Consider the following 13,585-nt stretch of genomic DNA (forward strand, 5'->3'; position numbering starts at 1 on the left):
CCTGCAGCATTGTTCCAACATCTAGTGGAAAGCCTTCCCAGGAGAGTGTGTACTGTTATAGCAGCAAATGTGGGACCAACTTCATATTAATGCCCATGATTTTGGAATGAGATGTTCGACGAGTAGGTGTCCACATACTTTTGGTCATTTAGTGTACGTAATATAGACTGAACAAAAATACAAATGCAACATGTAAAGTGTTGGTCCCATGTTTCATGAGCTCAAATAAAAGATCACTGACATTTTCCATACGCACAAAAAGCTAATTTCTCCAAATTTTGTGGAAAAAATTTTACATCCCTGTTAGTGAGCATTTCTCCTTTGCCAATATAATCCTTCCACCTGACAGGTGTGGCATATGAAGAAGCTGATTAAACAGCATGATCATTAAACTTTGTGCTGGGGACAACAAAAGGCCACTCTAAAATGTGCAGTTTTGTCACACAACACAATGCCACAGATGTCTCAAGTTTTGAGGGAGCGTGCAATTGGCATGCTGACTGCAGGAATGTCCACCAGAGAATTGAATGTTCATTTGTCTACAATAATCCGCCTCTAACGTTGTTTTAGAGAATTTGTCAGTATGTCCAACTGGCCTCACAACCGCAGACCACGTGTAACCACGCCTGCCCAGGACCTCCACATCCGGCTTCTTCACCTGCGGGATTGTCTGACACCAATCACCCGGACAGCTGATGAAGTTGTGGGTTTGCACATCAAAGAATTTCTACACAAACTGTCAGAAACCGTCTCATGGAAGCTCATCTGCGTGCTCGTCGGCCTCACCAGGGTCTTGACCTGGGGTACAGTTCGGCGTTGTAACCAACTTCAGTGGGCAAATGCTGAACTTCGATGGACAGCCATAAGCTACGGACAACAAACACAATTGCATTTTATCGATGGCAATTTGAATGCACAGAGATACCGTGAAGAAATCCTTAGGCCCATTGTCGTGCCATTCATCCACCGCCATCACCTTATGTTTCAGCATGATAATGCATGGCACCATGTCGCAAGAATCTGTACCCCAATTCCTGGAAGCTGAAAATGTCCCAGTTCTTCCATGGTCTGCATACTCACCATACATGTCACCCATTGAGCACGTTTGGGATGGTCTGAATTGATGTTTACGACAGCATGTTCCTGTTCCCGCCAATATCCAGCAACTTCGCACAGCCATTGAAGAGGTGTGGGACAACATTCCACAGGCCGCAATCAACAGCCTGATCAACTCTATGCGAAGGAGAGGCAAATGGTGCATGAGGCAAATGGTGGTCACACCAGATACTGACTGGTTTTCTGATCCACTTTTTTATTTTTAAAGGCATCTGTAACCAACAGATGCATATCTGTATTCCCAGTCATGTGAAATCCATAGATTAGGGCCTAAATAATTTATTTAAATTGACTGATTTCCTTATATGAAAAATCTTTGAAATTGTTGCATTTATATTTTTGTTCACTGTACAATTTCATCCATATTCATGCGTCTTAGGCTGTAGCCTAAGCCTAGTCCTCGACTAAAAAGGACTTTCAATGAAGATTCTCCATTGAGTTTGCTTTTTAGTCCAGGATTAATCTTAATCTGTGTCCAGGAAACTGATCCAGCATATGCCATTTAGCAGATGCTTTTATCCAAAGCAGTTTACAGTACAGTAAGTGCAGTGCAAAAGTTTTTACTATGCAATCCCTGTGGGAATTGAAAGCCCGACTATGGCGTTGCTAGCACAGCACTCTTACCATCTGATCCACACAGAATCATTTAAGAATTTTGATGAATCAAATATTTCAAGATTACTACCAGCGAGTTCATTTTGTTCACCCTTTAATATGCCGTAACCGCAACCCTGCACCCAAAGTGACTGTTTCATAACATAAAAGGGATTCAGAGGAAAGCTATACTATAAGGTATTTCCACGTAAATGACATCGCTACACATGTTGCCTCAGTTGGTTGGCTGCTTTGCTTACATAATGCAGATGGTCGCTGGTTGCTGTGGAGAGGAGTGGAATGCAGTCTTTTCATTGGATGCTGTAGTGTGATTGTTGAGTAATTCAGATGATTGGATGATGGTTTTCATAACACGTCACTTGATTGTTTGCTGTTATTTGATTGTTATTTATGATTGGCTGCTATTTTATGATTTAGCCTGTAAGGTGATTAGCTAGTTGCTACTCTATCATGAAGAGCATGTTTGAGATCAAATACTGAAAGCCTGCCGGGCAAGCAGAAGAGGTGTAACTGTGACAACAGTCGTACTCTTTCAGTGGTTTTCTAACAAAAAAGCTCATATCAACGTGGCAGAATGTCGATTGATTTGGTCTGCATTTTAATTTGTAAAAAAAAAATTGCCCTCTCCTGTGTCCATCCTGTGTCTGTCCAATCAGAGCACTTGCTGAAGCTTCCTCTGGAGGACCTGAGGGAGTTCCTCCAGGAGCGCCTGTCCAGCTCATTCTTCCTACCTGACGACGTGGTGGTGGAGCAGCTGCAGGCGGCCATGGCCGAGCTCCGCAAGATGAAGCTGGACCTCCCACCATCAGGTGGGGCTCTCTGCCTGGTCTATCAGTCCCTACACAGACAGACAGGCAGACACAGTCGGTCGGTCGTTTGGTCAGTCAGTCAGTTAGTCAATTGCGTAAGGCTCAGTTTCACACTGGGATAGTGGCCCTTTTCAAATACTTCAGAAATGCATCCCCTCTTTCTCATTTCCTTGGGATAAGCACATATCTGTAAGTGGTTGGATAGATGAAAACAAGGTTACCACCCTAATACTTTCACCAATCCAACATTATTCAGATGTGTGATTACTTCAAGAAGGGGAGTTGCACTATGCAGAAATCGCTCTGCCATTTCCTGGTTGCTAAAACCCAACTAGTTCGCCTAATTTTAGTTTGACAAAATAAGCAAGTATAGTGTAAAGAATCATTGTACCATCGAAACTGCTGTGAAATATATTTTCCATAACCAAAAATATTGTTGTTTTCAGCTGTTTGAAGCTGGTGTACAAAACCGAAAGTAAAAGATCCACAAAAAAAAGTTAAGAACGGGAAGCATAGAAATAACGCACATAAAACAGATCTACCGCTTCTTAGACTTGCTTTCAAGTAAAACGATAGATCTATAATGCACATTTGGATGTGAATTTGGTCAGGTCGCCCAAAAAGTTACATATTGCCACTTTAAGTATTTGAACAGGGTCTGTGTTTAAAACATAAAAAGCCAAATGAACTACAACCCTGTGTTGATATTATAATAGTTATTCTGTATTGAATTGCTATGTTATCTTCCCCTAATGTAGCCAAGTCAGAGGAGCTGCCTAAGAAGCCCCTCGGTGAAGAGCGGCCTGTTCTCCTGATGCCCTTCCAACCTGATCTAGCCCTCTCTCTCGACCAGCCCAAGACCAGTTTCCAGCCCCCGCTCCAGCTCCACAGGCCGGACACCATCACCCTTGACCACTCCTCCTGTCCCGGGGACGCCCAGGACCCCTGCAGCATCCCTGGGGCCCACGACCCCCCGCGCCCCATGCCCTCTCAGGACCCAGTGGTAGTCCACAACCAGGCTCTGACGCCAGAAGGGCCTAAAATGTGTCTAGTCACCCCACCCAAGCCTCCGCCGAAGCCACACAAGGTTGGGTCCCCTCCAGGGGTGAGGGGGGTCAGGGAGAGGGTGGAGGAGTGTCCGAGTGACCATGTCTCAGAGGTGGAGAAAGGAGGAGAAGGGAGTCGGTCTGAGGGTAGGGGTAGTAGAGAGGGGATAGAGGCCCGACCTGCAGGTCCAGAGACCCAGGGAGAGCCCGGGAACTGGCCCCCGCCCTATGAGCCCCCTGTTGGGGATGTTTCCATCACACAGTCTGGATCAGGGTCCAAGACACTGGAGCTCCCGGATCTACCCCCTCCACCCTTTTACTCTATGGAAGAGAGCGCCCACACACCCCTGGACCCTGAACCTCCATGCCTGCAAGATGGGACCGAGGTAGGGCTGAAGTTGGACTCTGTGCCCCCCTGCTCGGCCCTTTCACTAGGGGTAGAACCCCTACCGAAGCCTCAGAGTCCGCGACCACCTCCACCCACATCCCTGGACCTCATCCTGGAGGAACCCCTGTCCTCGCGGCCCTCTTTCCCCCTCGCCTTTGCCAAGCCCTCCCCCCGAATCCCCTTCAAGCCCACTAAGTTCCCTGTGTCGCTCGGCGTGCCCCAGACGGCAGGGGACCGCCGGCCCTCAAACACCTCCCAGTACGACAACCTCTCGGAGGCTGACGACGAGGACTGCTACATGGACCGGCTGCTGGAGGCGGCCACTGCCCTGCCGCAGAGCCCCTTGCCGAGCACCAGCCCTCAGGAAACACTGGGGATGTTCGGCCTACCCCCACCACCGTGCATACCCGAGCTGGACGATGACCCTTCATCGTCCTCTCTTTTCCATCCCCTACCACCTCCTCCTCCGGTGTTCCTCATGTCCCTGCCCGACACCACCTCTCCCACCCCTCTCTCTGCCTCTCTTCTTCCTTCCTCGTTCTCAGCCCTTCCCTCTCTTCCGCAGGAGCCGGACTATGAAGGACAGGAGGAGAGCTGGGTGGTAGACTCCATCGTCATCCCTCCTCCCCCGCCCTGCTTCGCAGATAGACTGGCTCCTTTCCAGTGTAGCCCTCCTCCTAACCACCACACTGGGCTCAGCAGCCTAACGGACACACACAGAGCCACCACTGTCAACCAGAGCCAAAGCTCAAACCAGAACCAGGGCTCCTCCCAGTTACAAAAACTACCCAAGGCCCACAGGCCCCTCCCTGCCCTGCCTGCCCTCACAGCCCAGTCGGCAGGAGGGGTCCCCTTAGTGCGATCCAACCCAGACTTTTATAGAATGCACGCTGGAAGCCACCAGATGCCCAAATCGGTAACCTTTTAGGGCTTCTATAGTTTGAAACGTAAAGAATTTGAGACACGTGGCTGGGTGGGAACGAGACAATGGACTGAAGAGACTGCAGCAATTAGCTACTGTGCTCATCTAGCATACAATGCCATTTTGTAGGAGGGAGAGGGAAAAGCCCTTAGTGTGGTCAGTTGCTGTTTTTGGAGAGAGCAAATCCCTTTTTTCATAGATATGTATAGATATTTTGTGGTGTTTGCACCTTTTATTAAGGGCAACAAATTGTTTTCTAAATGTTCACCTGAATTTGAAACCGTAGTCTTGCCTCACGTTTTGGAGGTATTTTTAAGGTGTGTGTGCATGCGCGTGTGTCTGGCAATATGACCAGTTGGTAATTTGATCATGTAGGAATCTGTTTGTCTTTCGGTTCCATTTTCCTGTAACAGCAAAGTGTCTTAAGCATTGAGCAGTTTAACATCCAACGAAAACAGGAATTTCTGTTCAAGAACTTAACTCAAAGGGCTTTCCAAGTTGGCATACAGTCATTGTGAAGCACCAAAGGCCTATATACTTAATTTATGTGAGCAGGCTCACAGAACTCAATACAATATAGTTAGACCATATAGTTATTGAACTTATTTGAATGTGCTTAAAAACATTAGTTTGTCAACTATTTAAATAACATTTATAAGGCCTGTTATTCATGATTTTGTAATGATGAATAGTTGGCAGTTTATCCATAAACGTATGTTACATACTGTATGTGAGGAAATTACATATGATGATTTACAAGCCGTTTGTTCATGGTTACCAAACTATTTAAAGATTTTGTACATGCGATGTTTAAGCAGACCTTCAAATGAGGTGCTCTCTCTCGTTGATAGAGCCATGGTGCAATAGTCACTCCTGTATATACTGATGCATGTTTCATTGAGCATCAAGGACTTGTAGCCGAGTCCTTTTTCTTTTGTGTTAGAAGCAGTACTGTGTTTGTTTGGATGTTGCTGGTTTGCTTTCTGTTGTTTCATCTTGTGGATATCGTTTGCATTTGAGGCATTTTATTGTTATTATTCCAGTTTGTTTTGATACCTTTCTGTGACATCACAGCAATAACGTACTGTACACATTTTATGGAGAAGGGTTAAATATTTACAAAGAAGACGGAAGTGTTGTGGGTGGAAGCAGGGCCATGTTCAGTAGGCAAACGGTTCAGAACGTTGCAGATAGAAATGTCTTTAATAGAGCTGACGTGATGACTTATTCTACATGTCAGAGGCATGTTTGCTCTACGTAACATATTGCTACCTGAACATTCTGTAATGTTGTATCCTGCTGAACGCACATCATGTTTACTTCATAAACAAACCAACAACACAAAAACAAATGGGAACACAAGATGGCATTATTAGTGAATTCAATAATTCTTTAGCCTGCCCAATACCATTTATGAAAGACTGGTTTCACTTAGTGGAGAAATGGGAAACCTTAATGGCCCAGTGCAGTCAACTTGATTTTCCTGTTTTATATACATTTCCACACTGAAGTTGGAATAATACTGTGAAATTATGATAATGCCCATTTTAGTTAAAGAGCTGTTTGAAAAGACCGCCTGAAATTTCAGCCTGTTTTGGTGGGATGGAGTTTTGGCCTGCCTGGTGACATCACCAGGCAGTAAATTAGTTAATAGACCAATAAGAAAGAGTTCCAAACCTTTCCGCCAATAACATAGTTTTCAGATCACTCCCAACAACATTTTTGCTTAAGAAATTGCTCTTTGCTAAGAAGCTATTTTTGTTTCTTTTATATCATTTAAATAAAAAAAACAATCTCAGTAAGTTACTTAATTGTTACCCAGAAATTGTTAGGGTTCCCAATGCAGGCATTAAAAAAAAACTATCAACAATGGACTAATGAACAAAATACTAAAATATGTGTTTTGAGGAAAATAATGTGTGTAGGGTCAACTTCATCCTACTTGTAAGTTGCGTCCAGATTCTTTACCCTTCTCCCAAAATGTACAGTTATCTCAAAATGTGCACTTGAACACTTGGCCATGAATTTAAAAGCATTCGATTGGCGTAGCGTGTTTCCACCATTTTTAAACCCAAGAGAAAGGGTGCAAGTGCACACTTCAGTAGAAGGGTCAAGAATCGGGACAACCGTAGTTGAAGAGCCACAGCCCGTCTAGAAGTGAGGTCAGTGTTGACTAAAGAAACCAGCATTCAGGAGAGGTATTCTTCGAGGAATGGAAGTTTGAGCCATAACGTAACAAGGAAATATAGGCTACGACCCAAATGGCACCCTATTCTCTATATAGTTTACTACTTTTGACCAAAGTGTTTGGGACGTAGATCTAGTCTGTACCTTTTATATCTGTTGTTTACTGCTTCATTAAATTATGAGTGTTATGGACATCTGTTTGAAGTTTTATTTTATTTTCTCCAGTGTCTTTGTTTGGAGTGTGTTTCGTCCTTGGTTACTGTGCATTCCTTTGAAAGGCTCTGGCCAAAAAGCTTTTTTGTTTTACCATGTTCTGAAAGGAGCGATGTCATTCGGCTTGAGCTAATACATATATTTTTCATCATAAGGATCTGTTGGTGTCCAGTTTTGAAGTATAGCTTATCAATATCAATCTGGGCAGTGCCTTGAGCTCAGACCGACCTCGTGAACAAGCACATACTTTGACAAATGTTATATAAAAAAGAACAGACCAGTTACAGAGTAAAATCAGAGTATGGTATATTTAATCTACAATTAACCCTTTTCTCATATTTTGACAGTGGATTTAGAACTGGGTATGGGGAAAAAAATCTTCACTTGAACTTGATTGGTCAACTCTCCTAGCCCTCCCGCATCAATTTACATAATTTGTATCATTTTGGGTTGCTGCAGTTCAGTGTTGTGTGCCACTGAGGGCTGTGAGAAAACGCAAAATCTGTCACCAAAGATATTGGATAAAAGGCAGGAATTAATTTGGTGAGTGTTGAATATTGCACCACTCCTGTTAGAGACCTTGAAGAATAGGAATATGTAAATTAATTGTAACCAGGCAATAAGGCGCGGGGGGTATATGGCTAATATACCACGGCTACAATGGCGGTCAGTGTCATTTATGATGAGGAAGGACGATTTATTTATTTTTTGCACACTTGCCAGCATCTAGCTTATCTAGGGTGCAATCATTAGTCCAACAGTTGCAAACGAGTTTCTATTGGACAAATTCAGGTATTTCTATCCCCGTTTCGTTTGCTTCCGTTTAAGAAACGTTTTTCAACAGAATCGGCAGAATGAATACACCCCTGATCACGCGTAAACACAGTTCACTTTCATAGCAGCCATGTTGTATTCCTTCTTGCATCTCTCACCTATTCCCTTTGTTTGTGGACTTCAATTAACAATACAGCTGGCTATATGACCAGGCGAAAAACCCGTTCCAAGCCAAACCATGTCATAACCGCTACACACAGCCTACATCGTTGTACCCATATTAGCTAAAGTAACGTCCTAGTCAACATAGCTAATAGAACTAATGCGTTAGTAAACCCGCTACTATCATGCAGTAACGTTAGTATTTAGTCAGTAAGCGGTTACACCGGCGGGCCCGTGGCAATAAATTAGTAAAAACAAAAGCTTACCTTGACTTGGAAGAGTTCCAGTGTTGTGTTGGATATTCATAGCCAGCTAGCTAACATAGCATCCCTCTGTTTGAGTAACTAAACTATCCAGCTGCATTTGCTAGCTAAGTAAGTGAAACTGAAAAGTCTCTCTTGCTCGTCCTTCATTTTTGAAGAAATGAATTAGTTAAACTGTTCAACTATTGTCTTCCTCTGTCTTTGAGTCAACTACTCACCACTGCAGATTAATTATCTGATCCTTTGATTGGGTGGACATGTCAGTTCATGCTGCAAGTGCTCTGATAGGTTGGAGGACGTCCTCCGGAAGTTGTCATAATTACTGTGTAAGTCTATTGAAGGGGGTGAGAACCAAGAGCCTCCTAGGTTTTGTATTGAAGTCAATGTACCAAGAGGAGGACGGAAGGTAGCTGTCCTCCGGCTACACAATGCTGCTACCCTACAGAGTGCTGTTGAGGCTACTGTAGATCTACATTGCAACTCAGTGTTTTAATCAATAATTTGGTATAGTTTTATCTAAAAAGGATAACTTTTAAAGTTTTTATGGAATTCACTGAGGAGGATGGTCCTGCCCTTCCTCCTCAGAGGAGCCTCCATGGCTAAGGGCTTTATCTAGGCACTCCACGTTGCTTCATACATAAGAATAGCCCATAGCTGTGGTACATTGGCCATATACCACTGCTTAATTATACCATGGCATTGTTAAACTAGTTTCTGAAGGGCATTCGCGTGCGTGCATTATTTCTCTATAGCGCAAGGTAGAATTCAATGGCTATAGTTCATTCTTACATGTTTCAGCTGCTTTTGAAAGCAAAAGTTGAATTGAAAAACATTGGCATTGTTGAATGAGTTTTCATAATAGTAAGCTAGGACTGATGGTTTGATTAGCTAAACTAGCTAATTTGTTTGTCTGGTTACCAAGGCAACTACTGCTGCCATCTATACTGAAAAATATAAACGCAACAATTTCAAAAACGTTACTGTTCATATAAGGAAATCAGTCATATGAAATAAATTCATTAGGCCCTACTCTATGGATGTCACATGACAGGGTGGGCCTGGGAGGGCAAATGTTCATGTGGGAAACATGATGGAAGAACCTAGATCATTTGAAATTCAAGAAAATCATTTTAGGGGAGATTTTACTATACACCACCTGAAAACACATTCATTTCAATGGTATTGTAATGTTTGGACACAAAATTACCATAATTTGCTGCAATGCGACATCAGTCCTCATTTAACAATGCTTACCTACCTATGAAACCCATTGAAGCAGACCTAAAAGTAATTTGTAGTATGTTTTAGATTACTAAAATGCTATGCAAATTGTCATTCTGATGTGGCATTGACTTCTCAACCGCCTTGTAGAGCTCTGTAATTTCCAAATTAAACAACGTTTTAAAAAAAATTTACAAAATGATTGGAAGTTCTTATGAGTTGTTAGTAATAGGACATTTAAGGTTCAATATTTGTTTAAAATGTTTTTCAAGAAGAGACAGTTAAAGGGTTAATAAAAATACAAATCTTTACTTTAGTATTTAACAGCATTTAATCTCCAGCAGTTAGTGTGCATGTACATACATTTCATTTTCCAATCTTCGCCTATAAAACACCAGGCTTTAAAGTTTCACACACACACACACACATCAGGTAGTTTAGCACAGTTAAAGGAAAGTAGTTCAGCATGGAATATTAAACAGAAGGCACTTCATAAAGCCATTTAACATTAAGTGAAAAACAGCATAAGCCTAGGTCATGTTCATTACGGCACGCAATCGAAAATGTTTTGCATCGGTAAAGTCAAACATTTCTTAGTGGACACGTCCAGGTAGTCCCATGTTTTATTGTTTTGTTCAGTTTGGTGCCTAAAGAACACGACCCAGCTTTATCCCTCCACCAAAACACAGCATACATTTCAACAACAATCTACACCTTTACTGTGGGGATGTGGGGTGCAAGGAAGAGAACTGTACACATTTGCATAATGTAATAGTAATGACACCAAGTCAATATTTGGTTAAATGTAAACCGTTTTCTATAATATTCTACTGTATCTTAGTCCATGACGCTCTGTCATTGCTCGTCCATATGTATATATTGTTAATTCCATTCCTTAGATTTGTGTGTATTGGGTATATGTTGTGAAATTGTTAGATATTACTGCACTGTCAGAGCTAGAAGCACAAGCATTTCGCTACACCCGCAATAACATCTGCTAAACACGTGTATGTGACATTTGATTTGATTTGATTTAAACATTTATCAGAATAGATTGATTTTTTTTGTTTCCTGATTTTTTTTGTTTCCTTCTCTAAAAAGTCCAGGAATGATTAGCATTGGAGTGCTGTAAAGTCTTTTTAAATAAGATAAATATGAGATAAATATGAAGACATCTCTGATTCCTTTTGCATACAATTTTCTTCATAAATAATAAACAGTTACCTTCACCATTCAACCATATTACATTTTATTTTTGAAAACTATGTTAAGTAAAATTTGTCAGAGCATTTCTCTCTTCTTTCATCACTTGAACTTTACCCTGTCTCGTCATCTATGCCAGTTTGTGCAGGCTTTCGTTCCAACCCAGCACTAACACAACAGATACCACTAAACAAAAGCTTGACTGTTAGTAGAGTAGCTGAATCCGATGAATTAGTACAGGGCTGGGGCAAAAACCTGCCCACCCTACCGCCTTCCAGGTCCAAGACCTGGTTAACCAAAAGCATCTTAAGGCTAAGTTCATCCTTAGAACCATAGGATCCTGTTGTTCTAAGATGAACCTAGCCTTAAGATGCTTTTGAGAAAGCGGGCCCAGGACTGAAGAATGCTCATCCATGCTGAGTGTTGATGGCCTCGTCAGTCAGATTGGTTGGCTGTGTGTGCTGCCCGGGGCAGGGCATCATATCCTGAGCTGTGTGAGGAGGGCACAGAGTGAAGTGACGCTCTCTCTCAGTTTGGCGTCCTCTTCCTGTCCCAGGGACACACCCGCTAGACGGGTCGAACCCGACACCCCCAGGACACAGGGTAGGCTGAGGAACACCTCTGCACCGATACCGCCCCAGCCCTGAAACACACACAGGGAGAATCTCAATTGCATACTCCTCACGCCCTCTTTCCTCACCTCCTTCTCAAAACCCATTGGAGAAGGTCAGCGGGGAGGGACCTCTGGCTCTCATATCCAATGGGTTTTGAGAAGGAGAGGAGTATGCAATTTAGATCTTCCCAGGGACACACAACTTAACACACAGGTGCAGGATGCGGCACACAGCACAAGCTGAGAAACGTGACAGCAGTGCATTCTGGTCAGAACGTTTGCCCCCAAAATCCTCTCCTCCAACGCATCTACTTGAGCTGAGGTGTGTACAGTAAATGTTGGTTTCTCGAGGGACTTTGATTGTGTTCATTCGGCATGCAACAAAAAACGCTTTTTAAACGTTTTGCAATGGAAAGCAAAAATAAGTCCAGGTAGTCCCACCCCGTTTCAGTCAGTTTGGCACCTAATGAACAGAACCCAGAGGTCCCTGTCTGTGCAGCTGTGTTACCTGTGCCAGTGTGGAGACAGAGTGAATCTTCCTCTGGTCCACCAGGATACTGTGGCTGATGTCGGCGATGGACAGACCCACGGACCAGGAGCGTTGGCCACGGCCCTTCAGCATCTCAAACGCCCTGCACAAAACAGGAAACTGTTCACCGCCACGACACCATGTTGGCCCATTCGGTTAGAGCAGGAAAGTATTCACACCCCTTGACTTTTTCCACATTTTGTTGTTACAAAGTGGGATTCAAATGGATTTGTCATTTTTTTTCAACGATCTACACAAAATAAAAATTCTAACATTTCAACAACAAAACAATCATGAAAAATAAAACTCTCGATTAGAAGCGTGTGCCTCCCTGACCAAGGCCCTTTTCCCCCCCGATTGCTCAGTTTGGCCGGGCGGCCAGCTCTAGGAAGAGTCTAGGTCTGTCCAAACTTCTTCCATTTAAGAATGATGGAAGCCACTGTGTTCTTGGGGACCTTCAATGCTGCAGAAATGTTTTTGTACCCTTCCCCAGATCTGTGCCTTGACACAATCCTGTCTCGGAGCTCTACGGACAATTCCTTCGACCTCATGGCTTGGTTTTTGCTCTGACATGCACTGTCAACTGTGGGACCTTATATAGACAGGTGTGTGCCTTTCCAAATCATGTCCAATCAATTTAATTTACTACAGTTATAGATACATCAAGGATGATCAATGGAAACAGGATGCACCTGAGCTCAATTTCGAGTCTCATAGCAAAGGGTCTGAATACCTATGTAAATAAGGTATGTTTTTTTATTTGTACTACAAAAAAAAACATTTTCGCTTTGTCATTATGGGGTATTGTCTGTAGAATGACGAGGGAAAAAAAACGTAATTATTTGATTTAGAATAAGGCTTTAATGTAACAAAATGTAGAAAAAGTAAAAGGTGTCTGAATACTTTCCGAGTGCACTGTATAGGGGAACAGTGTGCAGTATTAGGATAGAGTTGCACGTGGCCCTACACACTGATCTGAGGTCAGTAGCTATATAATTTTTCAGTCTTATTTTTTAATCCTAGATCTGAGCCTGCGGGCAACATGTATCTGGAACACCTTCAGTCAGTGTGATGCCATTTTGGGTCAAAGTCACTCCAGTCTCCGGGGGAAGTTCTTGGCAGTGCTAAAGAAGGAACAGGGATAAAAGACCTCGTTGTTTTTGTTGTTACTTACCTGTCTAACAGAGGTTTGGTAGCTTTGGATCCGGGTGCGATCTCTGGATGTTGGTGGTTAGCCCCCGCCATCAAAATCTTACTCAACACAGGGACTGCAACACAAAGACAGATTGTGAGTGTTATATAAATCCCATTCATATCTAGAGACACGGCATTAAATGGCTCCTGTGCTCCACAGAGAGTAATAAACATTCACCCACAACATCGGATACTGCAAGTAGATACTGCCTTGGAAGTTAGGTATGCAGTGTTTCCCCTATATTCATTTAGCAGCGGTGGGTCACTGCAGCTAAATCGTTGCCGCCACTCCCCAAAAAAGTATATAGTTGAAGTCGGAGGTTTACATAC

General features: G+C 43.1%; 2 protein-coding genes across 4 annotated transcripts in view; one reads left to right on the top strand and one right to left on the bottom strand.

Annotated features, from left to right (window-relative positions):
- The window catches only part of LOC311135002 (uncharacterized protein), a 128,476-nt gene extending 121,201 nt beyond the window's left edge, over positions 1 to 7,275 (top strand). Inside the window, exons 13-14 of the mRNA XM_084168806.1 lie at positions 2,388 to 2,540; positions 3,299 to 7,275. Of these exons, the coding sequence (XP_084024932.1) occupies positions 2,388 to 2,540; positions 3,299 to 4,902 (1,757 nt within the window). The 3' untranslated portion in view covers positions 4,903 to 7,275. The remainder of the gene's footprint in view (positions 1 to 2,387; positions 2,541 to 3,298) is intronic.
- A 650-nt stretch (positions 7,276 to 7,925) lies between these two features.
- Positions 7,926 to 13,585, bottom strand: part of uevld (UEV and lactate/malate dehyrogenase domains) — a 28,244-nt gene continuing 22,584 nt past the window's right edge. For all 3 annotated transcript variants that reach the window (XM_084168808.1, XM_084168810.1, XM_084168809.1), the window contains 3 exons: positions 13,236 to 13,329; positions 12,041 to 12,164; positions 7,926 to 11,562 (listed from right to left, as the gene is read on the bottom strand). In XM_084168808.1, the coding sequence (XP_084024934.1) occupies positions 11,398 to 11,562; positions 12,041 to 12,164; positions 13,236 to 13,329 (383 nt within the window). In that variant the 3' untranslated portion in view covers positions 7,926 to 11,397. The remainder of the gene's footprint in view (positions 11,563 to 12,040; positions 12,165 to 13,235; positions 13,330 to 13,585) is intronic.

This window comes from Coregonus lavaretus (assembly GCF_964263955.1).
Source record: "Coregonus lavaretus genome assembly, chromosome: 9".
NCBI classification, from domain to species: Eukaryota; Metazoa; Chordata; class Actinopteri; order Salmoniformes; family Salmonidae; genus Coregonus; species Coregonus lavaretus.